We start from the raw sequence: 12,259 nt of genomic DNA, 5'->3' as shown, positions 1-12,259 counted from the left end.
GAGATTAGGCGTAGTTTAAAGGAGTGGAAAGGAGTGTAAAAGCTGGATTTTTATTTGATCTTCTCTTTGAATACAATAAAAAAATATCACAAACCGAAATGTTAACAGGATCAGTTGAAACGTATTTGATTTTCAAATGAAAAAGCCTAATCTCAAGGTTACGTTATTGCAGTTCCTCCCAAATTTGTGGTGCAACCCAAGGACCAGGACGGCATCTATGGAAAGGCGGTGATACTAAACTGCTCAGCTGAAGGCTATCCTGTTCCGACCATCCAGTGGGAGTACTCTAAAGGTAAACCACACATATTACATACAACAATATAAAGCTGTCCCTCTGAGGTTTGGTGAGAGTTTTGGACGTTTTATAGGTTTTCAAAGACTTTCAGCTCGCCCTTCTTCTCTTTTGACAATCATACTGAATTGAAAGATACTTTTTTTGTCCTACAGCAATCTTATTCTCTACGGTAGATAATTTTTTTGCAAATGCCAGCACAGCAAACATAATGTCCACAGCCTTGAGGTTGAATGCATAAAAACACCCACCTCAAGTCCAAACAAGCACTGTAAGATGACAAACAGCAGCTGTTCAACGGAGAGCTTTTTTTATTCTCTGGAAGAAGGAAATTAGTAAAAAATTATCTAACTATGAATTTTGATCTTGGCTGGACACGGTTTCATTGTTTGTTGAAAATACAAAGAACTAATGTTGACTTTATCCACTGTTTTCTTGCTTGTCATTGATGACAAGTTAGCTTAGATTATTGCAGTTTTCTGGTATGTAATGACCTGCCTATGAAGCTGATGTGTCATAATTAAAATTTTAAAACTTATAATTGAAATATAACTCTTCATTATTTTCAGTTAAACCAGTACCTGAAGGATACGATGATTTATTAAAGAACTGACATATACTGTATGCAGGATTTTTAATTTATTTTTTGATCATGTGTAATCTCCTCAGCCCAACCTACACACCCTTACAGAAGACAAACAAATGCAAACAGAAAACTGAACGGAGTACTTAATTAGTTAACTAATATCTGGTAAATACCATCAATATGTTTAAATATAAAACCTAATCATGCATCTTCACTGAGTCCTATGCAATACTAAAATGATGAAAGTGTGACTAATATCTGTTTCATTCTGTCGTCATGGGCAATTACATGTTGTAGAAACTAATCTGTTGATTCTCATGTATAATACCCAACATGCACGTTGCCTTATTGCCAAGGAACGTGAAGAAGTTATGTTACGATCAGCATATGTTTGTCCATCTGTTTATCTGTCTGTGCGCAACATTAGTCAAAAACAGACTAACAGATTTGGATGAAATTTTCAGGGAAGGTCAGAAATGACAGAAGGATCAAGTGATTAGATTTTGGCAGTGGTGCAGCTTATACAGTGGTGGCCAAAACTTTAGACCAAAGTGCAAAACTGAATGTTATTGCATCAAACTATTCCATACAATCATGACATATTTACTGTGAATTACCCATTCAAATTCACATTTATTAACACCACCATTGAAATTTTGTTACACATAACTAAAGAGAAAGAAAATGTTTTCTAAATTCCAGGTGGTCTAAACTTATGACCGTTTTGTTTGTGCCTCAATATGTAAAGAAAATTAGTCCTAAATTAACCTCAAACCACATTTTTATTTAACAACTACCAATAATATAGTCATGTCAATATTTTTTAGGGTATCCCTTCTGCTTGATGACTTCTTGACATGGACCTCCACACAATGATGCTGCCACCTCTACAAGTACAACATGAGAGCATCAGATGGCACAGTGTACGTTAGGAGAAAGGCACGAGAGGCTGTCAATCCAAGAAACTTGCGTGGCACAGTGAAACACAGAGGTGGCAATATCATGGTGTGGAGGTGCATGTCAGCAGGCAAGGTTGGTCGTATACATCGAGTTGAAGGCATCATGAAGACAGAGCAGAACATTCACATCTTGCAGAAGTCGATGTTACCGAGTATGAAGAAGCTATTAGGGCATCAGCGAGACATTTTCCAGCATGATAACAACCTGAAGCATTCGGCAAAGAAGACCAAGTAGTGGCTGAACAAGAAGAAGTTTGAAGTTTTGGACTGGCCACTGCAGTCTCCAGACTTAAAACCCATTGAAAACCTGTGGAAAATCCTTAATCACTATCGGGACAAGTCCACTCATATAATAAAATGAAGAGAAGCTGTGGGAAGACTGTCAGTCAACCTGGTCAAAAATTACTGGAGACATCTGCAGAAAACTGGTAGAGTCCATGCCTCGCAGGCTGCAAGAAGTCATCAAGCAGAAGGGATACCCTAAAAAATATTGACATGACTATATTATTGGTAGTTGTTAAATAATAATGTGGTTTGAGCTCAATTTAGGACTAAATTTCTTTACATATTGAAGCACAAACAAAACGGTCATAAGTTTAGACCACCTGGAATTTAGAAAACATTTTCTTTCTCTTTAGTTATGTGTAACAAAATTTCAGTTGTGATGTTAATAAATGTGAATTTGAATGGGTAATTCACAGTAAATATGTCATGATTGTATGGAATAGTTTGATGCAATAACATTCAGTTTTGCGCTTTGGTCTAAAGTTTTGGCCACCACTGTAGTCTGGATCCACGGATTAGTTAAAGATTTCTGTATTATTGTGAGATAGCAGCACGGCGTTACTGAAACTATGACAACAAGTGAACACTACGTCAGCTGCCTGCTGATGATCACATGATTGCGATCCTCCTACAAAGAAAAGTTTAATACTCCCACCTTAATGAATTATGATAATATCCTCAAACTTGTTTTACCTTTATTTACTTGTTATTTAAAAAATATTATTATATTTAGCTGTATTTTTTTTTATCTCTGATTAACATACAGACTAGAGCAAACATTTAATTATTCATTTTTATATGTTGCATGAGTTGATGTTGTAAATCAATAAACACATCTTAAATGTCAATACAACAACTATGATCGTTGGACTTTATTAGCTCCCATGCTTAAAATACACTTTAGTGGTAATTGGATCCTCTGACACTTTAAAATGTGGATAAATTTCAACCACATTATGCAAACTACAAATATAATATTTCTTCACTTGAAGTAAAAAAGTAGCAGGGCGTTGGGGTTCACTCTGTCAGTGCTAACTAATGTGTAACACTAACAAGCACACACTATGTTTTCTCTAACAGGAGCCGGGGTCCCTCAGTTCAAACCCATTGCCCTCAACTCAGGCTTTCGGATCGAGGTGCTGGTCAATGGCTCTCTGCTCATCAAGCACGTGCTGGAGGAAGACAGCGGCTTCTACCTGTGTAGAGTCAGCAATGATGTTGGGGCTGATGTCAGCAAGTCCATGTATCTCAATGTCAAAAGTAAGTCTCAAAGGAAAACACCGCCTATTACAACTTAAAAGTGTAAATTTAACACGCTTGACTTTAGCTCGTCGACTCTTATTTTGGATGCCCTGGCTGGTCATGCTCAGTGCTGCTGATGACATTAAAGCAAAAAAGTAAAGGCACAAATGTTAAATAAATTGAACTGGGGTTGCCTCTGTCTGTGCCAGTCAGGCCACCAGCAAGATGCCGTCATGGTGCTTGCGCTGTGCTTTCTGCCTGAATGAATCCCGCGAAAGCAACGCTCATAGCCACTGCCACTACATCTCTTGGAGAAAGTACAGCATTTATTTGCTGTGTGGCCAAGGACTTAGCTCCCCTCCATTAAGCCCTGAATTCTGCATGCAGGCAGGAGCTGCCATGTGGAAAAGAGGGCAGAGGAATACAGACAGGGAGGTTAGAGGAGGAATGGGTTACCCATGTCTGTTCTCTTCCTCCCTGTGTTTCTGTGTGTGTGTGTGTGTGTGTGTGTGCCCTCACTCTTGTCTTTAGTTATTTTTGTTAAAATGCAGGATTATCTTACCTTTATGTTTGCAAGAGATAATGACGATTTTACATGTGGTATAGCACATCTATGTCCTCTTCTTCCTGCACAACTAATGTTTGTATGTGTTTGTTAAGGATATAGTGGTCTAATATTATGGAAGGACCTGACCATGCACAAATTAAACTCAATTATGGTTTTACCTTTTTTGAGATTTAGAGGTAGAGTATACAATGCTGATCCTTTGTCCTACTTTTTGTCAAATTCATTGAATATCTGCTCTTAGTCTGCAAGCTGTCTGTTCTGTGTGTGAACAGAAAAAGACTTTATGTTCATGCACAGCCCTGGCTCTGGGAAAAACACAAAGTGGCTCAAACCAATCCATGCAGCACTATTCGAGTGTGCCCTGTGCTCGTGTGTAGGACAGGTGTAAAGGGAGTAGGGGAGAAAGAAGGCAGTCGGAGCAAGAGGGACAGTAGATCATATACTAGCATATGCTAACTATTTAGATATGTTCATTTGCTAAATATTAATAATCTTTCTCCAGCGATCATGACCGTTATACTTAACTAGCTGTAAAAATAATATTACGTGGATGCCACATGACTTATACCATCAGTCATGACATATGTAGCACAGAAATAACTAACAGCAATGTAAATCATTTCCTTTGCTCAGCTTCTTGCAGTTTGTGCAATTAAATTCACAGACAGTTATCACAGACAATTATTGCTTGCTGCACTGTGTTTTTGTGTTGATATTACACTTTACAATAAGAGTACTGCCCTCTTCAGGTTGAAAGAGCAGTTAATAAACCATGAAAGTAATACATGATTTAATACACCGAAGACAGAGCTGCTAAAAACAGTCTGTGACAATGGATAAAATGTTTTCTTTGTGACATAAACCGTCGCCTTACAAATAATACATATCTGCATTTAAGAAAAATGAACAGTTATATGAGTTCCAGCTGATGCATGTAGTTATGGATTTGTATGTGTGTGCAGAGTGTGTGATCTCTAGCCAGTCTATTGTGGCTGGGTGCTCATTTTGATCAGTCACTGTTAGTTGAGGCTTATGCCCCTGTGGCTCTTATCAAGCCAGAGCAGAGTACTCCCTGCTGAGTGTCTCACTGTCTGCCAGCCACAGCCAAATAGGCTACAACTCCTTCATGACCCCTCCTGTCTGACTTCAGCCTATCACACTCCCTCACAGACCAACAAATATGGCACAGAACCACAGACGCACCAGCTGTCAGTACAGTCTCTTATGTTTTTCAAGTGTGGTTGACAATTAGGTATCTTTTTTAAGGCATTTCTTTGAAGTGTTTTATTTTGTAAGACTCCATGCCACTGTAGGATGCTGTGGGATTTTCAATTTTCAACTGGAAAGCTAGCTCTCAATTGCAGTTTGTCCATTAATTTTTAGACAAATAAATCTGTGAAATTGTACACTGAATTCTCCCATTTTTTGTTTCTGTTTCTGTGCACAGAAACGTTAACACAAGTTGGCCTGTAGAGTACGCTGCAGTCACTACACTGAAATTCTGTTTTGTTCATTTGTTACATTACTGTAGATTTCTTGTTGAAAAACAAAACTAAATATATTTAAATTCCAATTTCAGTTTAGCATCTGATTTTGTACATTTATGTTTTAACACTGCTTACTGGAGTGGAAACTGGGCTGCACAGTGATTCGGTGGTTAGCACTGTCGCCTCACAGCTAGAAGATCCCCAGTTCATGGGCCTGGGGTCTTTCTATGTGGAATTTGCAGGTTCTCCCTGTGCATGTGTGGGTTCTCACAGAGTACTCTGGCTTCCTCCAACAGTCCAAAAACATGCTAAGGTTTATTGGTGATTCTAAATTGTCTTTAGGTGTGAATGTGAGTGTGATTGTTTGTCTCTTGGTGTAGACCTGTGATAGGCTGGTGATCTGTCCTTGGTGTCCCCTGTCTTCACCCTAAGTCAGCTGGGATAAACTCCATCCCCCCCTCTCCCCCACGACCCTAATGAGGATTAATCAGTGTATAGATAATGGATGGATGGGCAGAGCAGAAACGGTGTAGTTTATTGTTCTGTAAATTGGTTGACCGAAAATGAAACTATTTCAATAATTAATCTTGTCTGTCATTATCCAGCCAAAATGTTTCACTACTTTAAATTGATGGAAATATCTGTGGATTGTCAGACATAGCAAAGTATTTGTAGTCATCAGCAGATTTATCAGTAATTAAAATCATTGTTGGCTGCAGTCCTTCAGTGGCCTTACTTTTCACAGCCTAAAAATCTCCATCTGTAAGTGCGGTTACTCAGTGATGGCTACTCCATTTGTATTGTAATTTTGAGCAAAACGTGTCACAGGATTTAAGAGCTGCTTTTACTCGTTTGACACACTTTTTTATTAAGCACATTATTGTTGACATGAATTAGAAACACCTGGAAAATCTCGAAAACCCACTTATAGATGGATGGATATTCAAGAAAAGCAGTCATAGATCGATGTCTCTTCATGGCTTCATGGCTTCATCTGTGTATGTATGAGTGTCTGCAGTCCTTCAGGTGCATGCTCTGCTCCTAAAGTATCTGGTTTGGCTGCTGTAGTGGTTGTGCTGTCCTGATTTGTGCCTCTTCCCTGTAGTAACCTGAATCTTACTGGACGCCAGGGGAGCCACACCTCATCCTATCTCCCCTGCGTGCATGTGTGCGCATGTGTGTCAGTGTGCAGACAATGAGTTCATTAACCCTTAACGGTTCTCGCAGGTACAGTGTAGTCCACTGTAACTTATGAGGCTGCGATGTTCTGTACACTCTGTGCTGTTTTTATGTTGTTTATTCAGGCCAGCCTACACCACTTGAGCAGTGGCAGCTACTTAAGAGGCTTAGGAACCAATTAGGGAGGCACACAAGCTGACGCATGCTGAAGTACTCACGTGATGGATAGTATGATCTTCACTGTGTATTATTGGGTGTCCAAATGTGGCTTGATGGATCAGTAAACAAACGCCGGAAAATCAATAGATTCAATCAGAAGGTCTGGGATGTATAGTAAAGACGTGCATGGGGAAGATGGTATCGGGTCATATGCAGGACGCAGGTGAGCAAACAAGCTCATAAGTGCACACAAAGACATACATTTCACACAAAGAACTGCACACTTTAATGTAAAGGCAGAGCTACAGTGCAGCGCAGTGCAGCCATTACAAAAGAATAATGGTCCAGGCGGCTAATGCAGTGCTTTAGATAGATCCCACTCTGCTAGGCTATTGTGGTGGACTCCCTGGGAAATGAATTGCAGCTATTGTGATGTCCTAGCTTGGCACTTTCATTGTTATGAGTGTCTGTGCATAGGCTAATGTCTCGTCATAATACACCATGCATCATCCAGTATGAACACCACCACTGCACTAACAGCCAGTAGAAACTGCTTGGACTCACTGCACCAGGATTTAGCTGTGTTAGTGTGTGTATAGTCACATGTGTGTATGTTTGTTTTTCTTTCACAAGCTTCTTTATAGGAGTAGGAATCAGTTTTTGTGCTGTGTTGACACTGGCTGCAGGTGGAGGTTTAAACAAAGGATTTTTATGCAATTTCCAGTCAAGCATCCCAACCACCAAAACAGATGTAATTCAGTCAATTCATTACCAATCCACAGCGGATGCTATCAGAGTCAGTCAACAGCCACTCAATGTTTATCAGGACCAATTAAGACCAATCAAGCCTGTTAGACATCATAATGTCTGCAGACACAGCGATGAGGGCAGAGCATATAATGAGGCTTCACTGAAGAGCAGTACTAAATGGTCTTGTGGTTACTGAGCAGTCTCCCAAGAACAACATCCTTCAGATAACCATATGGACGCCCAGCTTTTCTGATCTCTATTTCTTTCATCTTATTCACTAAAGTGGTGTCAGCCCACCTCAGCACAGAAGCCGTTCTTCTGCAGGCGTATATGCGGTATCATGCTCCATGTCCAAGCCAATTGTGCAGCTAAGAGAATTATTTCAGTACATTGCAGGCGGCCAGTGAACCAGTCATCTTTGTGCGATCACCACAGCCCTCTTCCCCTCCCCTCCTCCACCCTCGTCCAGACCGTCTCTTCCCCAGTGCCCACTTACAGTGTGCCCCCAGGGCAAGGAGCTAGATGCATCTCAGCTCGTCTTCTCTTGTCTGGCCCTCATGGCCCCATCGAGCCGGGGTGCCCTGTGGCTCACACTGGCCTGCCAGGCATCCTGTGAAGAATGTAGACTAGCATCCCAGTGATCTCAACATGGGTGATACTCTGATGAAGCCAGCTCATATGTGCGGTGGAGAAGATAGCTCACAAGAAGATTTCTTTGTAATTAAATGGGTTTTGCCATTCAAAAATGTGCCAGCTACTTTCAGAGATTTGTTTGATGAAACCTATAAAAACAAACATTGCAGCAAATATTCACTGATGCACAAGAGATACAATGTTAAGCATTGTTCGTGGAAGTAGGGCTAATTTATATCAACTCGAGAAATCAACTCTGATCAGTCAGTATTGAGTAAATAGTGCCACATGGAGAAATGTATTCTTCATCAACAGAAAATCTAGGGAGATGTCAATTATTGCATTTTGAATATAATATAATCTCTAATAAGTGCAGCACAAACAGCAAGTGTTGTAACAAAAATATCATGACCAATTCAGTATTTGAGAAAATCTGAGGTTTTCTAAAAGCACAAAGTGATAACATGAGGTTCTTCTTGCAGAATGTGCAACTTCCAATGTGGAGCTTCATGTTTGAGCCTTTTTGGTGCTAATAATTATTAATCCAAATGTTGCTGAAATAAATGTAATTTCTTTTCATCACCTCTCGCATCTCACTGAACCTCTGAGACGGTTTCACTGCTTTCTTTCTTTGATCACAGATGAATAGCCTCGCACTGAAGTAGCCATTCACCTATAATTATGTGTTATCATTATTCTCCTGACTCCACCATTTGGCTAATTCTGTTTTCCACATCACTAACTCCACCGGTTAGAAACATTAGACACATTTGCTTTTTGTATTGTTTTTCATTCCTGCATTGCGACATTCAGGGTGTGATTGTGTAATCATCATCATACTCCTGTGAAAATCAATGGCAGGTCCATGTTCTATTCCTGGCTACTAGAAATGGCCCTTTTTCTAAGAGTAGAGACTAGAGAGGGAGAGAAAGGACGAGAGGGAGGAGGGAGGTGAGGTGGGGAGAGGAGAGGAGCGGAGAGGAGAGACTGTCCGACGTTGGTTGGCATGGTAACCTGGCCAGGTGAAAGGGAGCCTGCTAGAAGGAGGGAGGGAGGGAGTTGAGGGGGGCTTTTGTCTCAGGGGAGTAGCCTATCAGCAGCCAGCCTATCCCCCACAATCCCCTGCAGGCTTACGTGTATCATCACTGCCCTCTGGGTTGCTGTGGAGGAACAGGGCTCTCCTCACCTCCACATAAAAGACACATTGTACTGTGCAGTAAACAGACACAACACACTCTGCTGTTTCTTCTGCAGGTTTCCAAAAGCTATAATGCAGATGTTTCCTCAGCAATGCACTACATCTCACTGGCTCCTAAAGGGGGCAGTGCATGAGTGGTTCTCCTGTGTCTGTGTGTGTTTAGTCATTCTTCTAAGCTAGGTGACAACATGCCGCTGTGTTGTATTAAGCGTACATGCATTCAGTCTTTTTCAGACATCGGCATAAATATAAAGCAGTGAGATCCAGCTTCACAAATATATAAATTCAGTGATCACATTTGCTCAAAATAATATTAATAAGATTCAAATTGAACCCTTTGTGTTGTCTGTGTGCGCTCCCTCATGTAATGTTTAAGGCTGAATTAGATATCAGGGGAGCTGATGAACACTGAGTCAGGGGACTCCCCTTTTCTACCATCTCACCTCGCATCTTTTTTCTCTTTCTCTCTTTTCACTCCTCCCATAATTCCGCTGGATATTAAAGAAATACATCAACACAACAATTACAGGACCACAAAGTGTGCCTGAGGGCTGGCTCAGCTGGGCTTCCTCGCACTCTGAAACACACACACACTCTTGCACACACATGCATTTACATAGACACACAAATAGCATGTGCCTCTTCTCACAGCCTTGCTTATCTTGCACAGACACTCCTATTGTTAAGCGTTTGTTTGCTTTTGTGATTCTGCCTTCTCACACATTCATTGTAAAATATGTGCAGCTTGAGGTCTGCCACATATGAACTGCACAACTGCAAAATGATTCTCTGTGCACCAGTGTCTGTAACTGACTGAGGAAAATAAATTAATAATGCAACATGAAATTAATATCTCCTCCAATAAAGAAGAGACAGATCGCTGAATGGTTTAATCAGTCATTTTAAATAACTAGTGGTTGGAACAGTTTGGTCATTTATCTTATCTATGCATCAGTTTGGCTTTAAACACAGAAAATCTTTTGTCATCACAGCTTTTCCATGGGATGAATTATTTTTCTCTTTGCTATCAAAGGTGGATTTTTTTATATGTAGTAGGTTTGATTCCAGATAAAATTGTATCGTAATTCAGTCGATAAAACAATGCAGATTTTTCTTTCTCTAGTCAACCAACTAAGAGCTGTGTGCCCAGCAGGTTGAAAGATCAGCTGCTCTGATTGGCTGTTAGATCAAAAGCTCACTAAACCTAGAATGAGGCTGATCGAATACAGTTAGTTCACATTTCTCTATCCCTTTTCCTGCAGATGTCCTTTGTTTCCTAAATATGCATTTGACAAAAACCACATACTGATCATTTGTTTTCTTTTATTTAAACAAATATTTTCCATCACCAATAACATTGCTAATAAAGTCCTTATTACTAGAGTATAGAATTTCTGAAGTGTTATTACTTTAAGTCTTAACCGATATCAAGCCACTGTGTCAGCATATCATTAATAATATCTGTTTCACTGCAATGTATTTAAGGAATTGCAACAATTTGATGTCTCATTATCATCTCCAATTCTGGATGCTGGAAAGCCTTTAAAGTTTACATTACAGACATCTGCGTACCTCTCAATGTCTTCCCCATCTTAGCATTTTGTCGCCTAGCACAGCATCCCCCTCTGCCAGGAGTGTCAACAACACCATACTGTGCCACCTCTGAGCCACTTACACGGCAAAATGAAAGTAGCTGTGCTCTAAAATGATAACGTTTACATAAAGCCTGTGCAGTTTTTTCTTTCCTCTCACTTTTTCAGACGTGTCTCACAAAAAATTCATACTTGTCATGCAAAATAAATCAGCGTTCTTTTCCGTAGCTGAGCTCCAAATAGCTACAGAGTGAATAAGAGATGAGGCTTAAATGTTTGCAACCTTTTGCCTGACACTTCCCATCATATCAGTGAAGTCACGCTTTGTGTGTTTGTGTGTGTGAGGCAGACACTGAGAGCGAGCACGCATGTTTATGTGCATGCATGCTTGCATGTGTGTATGGGTGGTATGTGTGAGCATCTGGGAGTACAGGGTTGTTATACACTCTGCTGTGGGTGTAATGAGCCATGCATGTCGTTAGTGTGCGTTTAGTGTGGCGTCTTCAGAGTGTTGTTAGAGCATCACAGTACCATTTGGGACCCTCTGATGCAAGATACACACCAGGGCCGCATGTTGCTTTCATCACAACATTAAAGGGAGGCTTTATGTTTGGTTACAGTACATGAACAATGCACAGAACACTTAGGCTGCTTACCGTAAGCTGATTTTACATTGAGTTGCTATGATACATGTTGAATCTAACAAACAGTGGACATTTTTGGTGAATGTGATCTGTATTTACATCTGCATCTTACATCTTTATGTACATTTGGAAATTTGCTAATATAGGGATTGTCCTAGCTCAAGCTTTGTCAATCAAAATCATGAACTGATGTTTCGTTTAACAGGGAACCAAGCTTTCTGTGAAGTAGAACTTATTTATTGAGCTTAAGAGATGCAAAAATGACCATTTCCATTAAAATCACGACTGATATTGTAAACACAATGTCAAAATAATCACATATATACATAAATATCTTCTTCTTTTTTTGCATAGTTTAGCCTGAGCTTAAACACAACACAAAAATGTCAATACAATACAATATATATAAATCAAAGCAAATTAATTATGTTATTATAATAATTATTATGTAATCTGGCTTTCATGATAATTAGTGGAGTTTACTAATGGTAGTGTTTGTTTCATAGAAGAAGAAGAAAAAAGAAAAGTCTGTATTTACTGACACTTTTACCTCACAAGACATTTGTGGAAAACAGTTTAGTTGTCACTACCCCTGCTCCTTTAAAGCCATCAGCCTTTTAGTAAATGACAACAAACTAACAAGTGTTATTGTGAAAGTACCATAATTAAATAAATATAGACTATT

The 12,259-nt window shown here is 39.8% G+C and overlaps 1 protein-coding gene across 3 annotated transcripts in view; it reads left to right on the top strand.

Annotated features, from left to right (window-relative positions):
• Positions 1 to 12,259, top strand: part of dscama (Down syndrome cell adhesion molecule a) — a 103,201-nt gene that overhangs the window by 69,808 nt on the left and 21,134 nt on the right. For all 3 annotated transcript variants that reach the window (XM_022193301.2, XM_022193300.2, XM_022193299.2), the window contains exons 10-11: positions 173 to 292; positions 3,203 to 3,382. In XM_022193301.2, coding sequence (XP_022048993.1) covers positions 173 to 292; positions 3,203 to 3,382 — 300 coding nt within the window. The remainder of the gene's footprint in view (positions 1 to 172; positions 293 to 3,202; positions 3,383 to 12,259) is intronic.

This window comes from Acanthochromis polyacanthus, chromosome 17 (assembly GCF_021347895.1).
Source record: "Acanthochromis polyacanthus isolate Apoly-LR-REF ecotype Palm Island chromosome 17, KAUST_Apoly_ChrSc, whole genome shotgun sequence".
In the NCBI taxonomy this organism is placed as follows: Eukaryota; Metazoa; Chordata; class Actinopteri; family Pomacentridae; genus Acanthochromis; species Acanthochromis polyacanthus.
The sequence above is the reverse complement of the archived record's forward strand: the minus strand, read 5'-3'. Positions and strand labels throughout refer to the sequence as shown.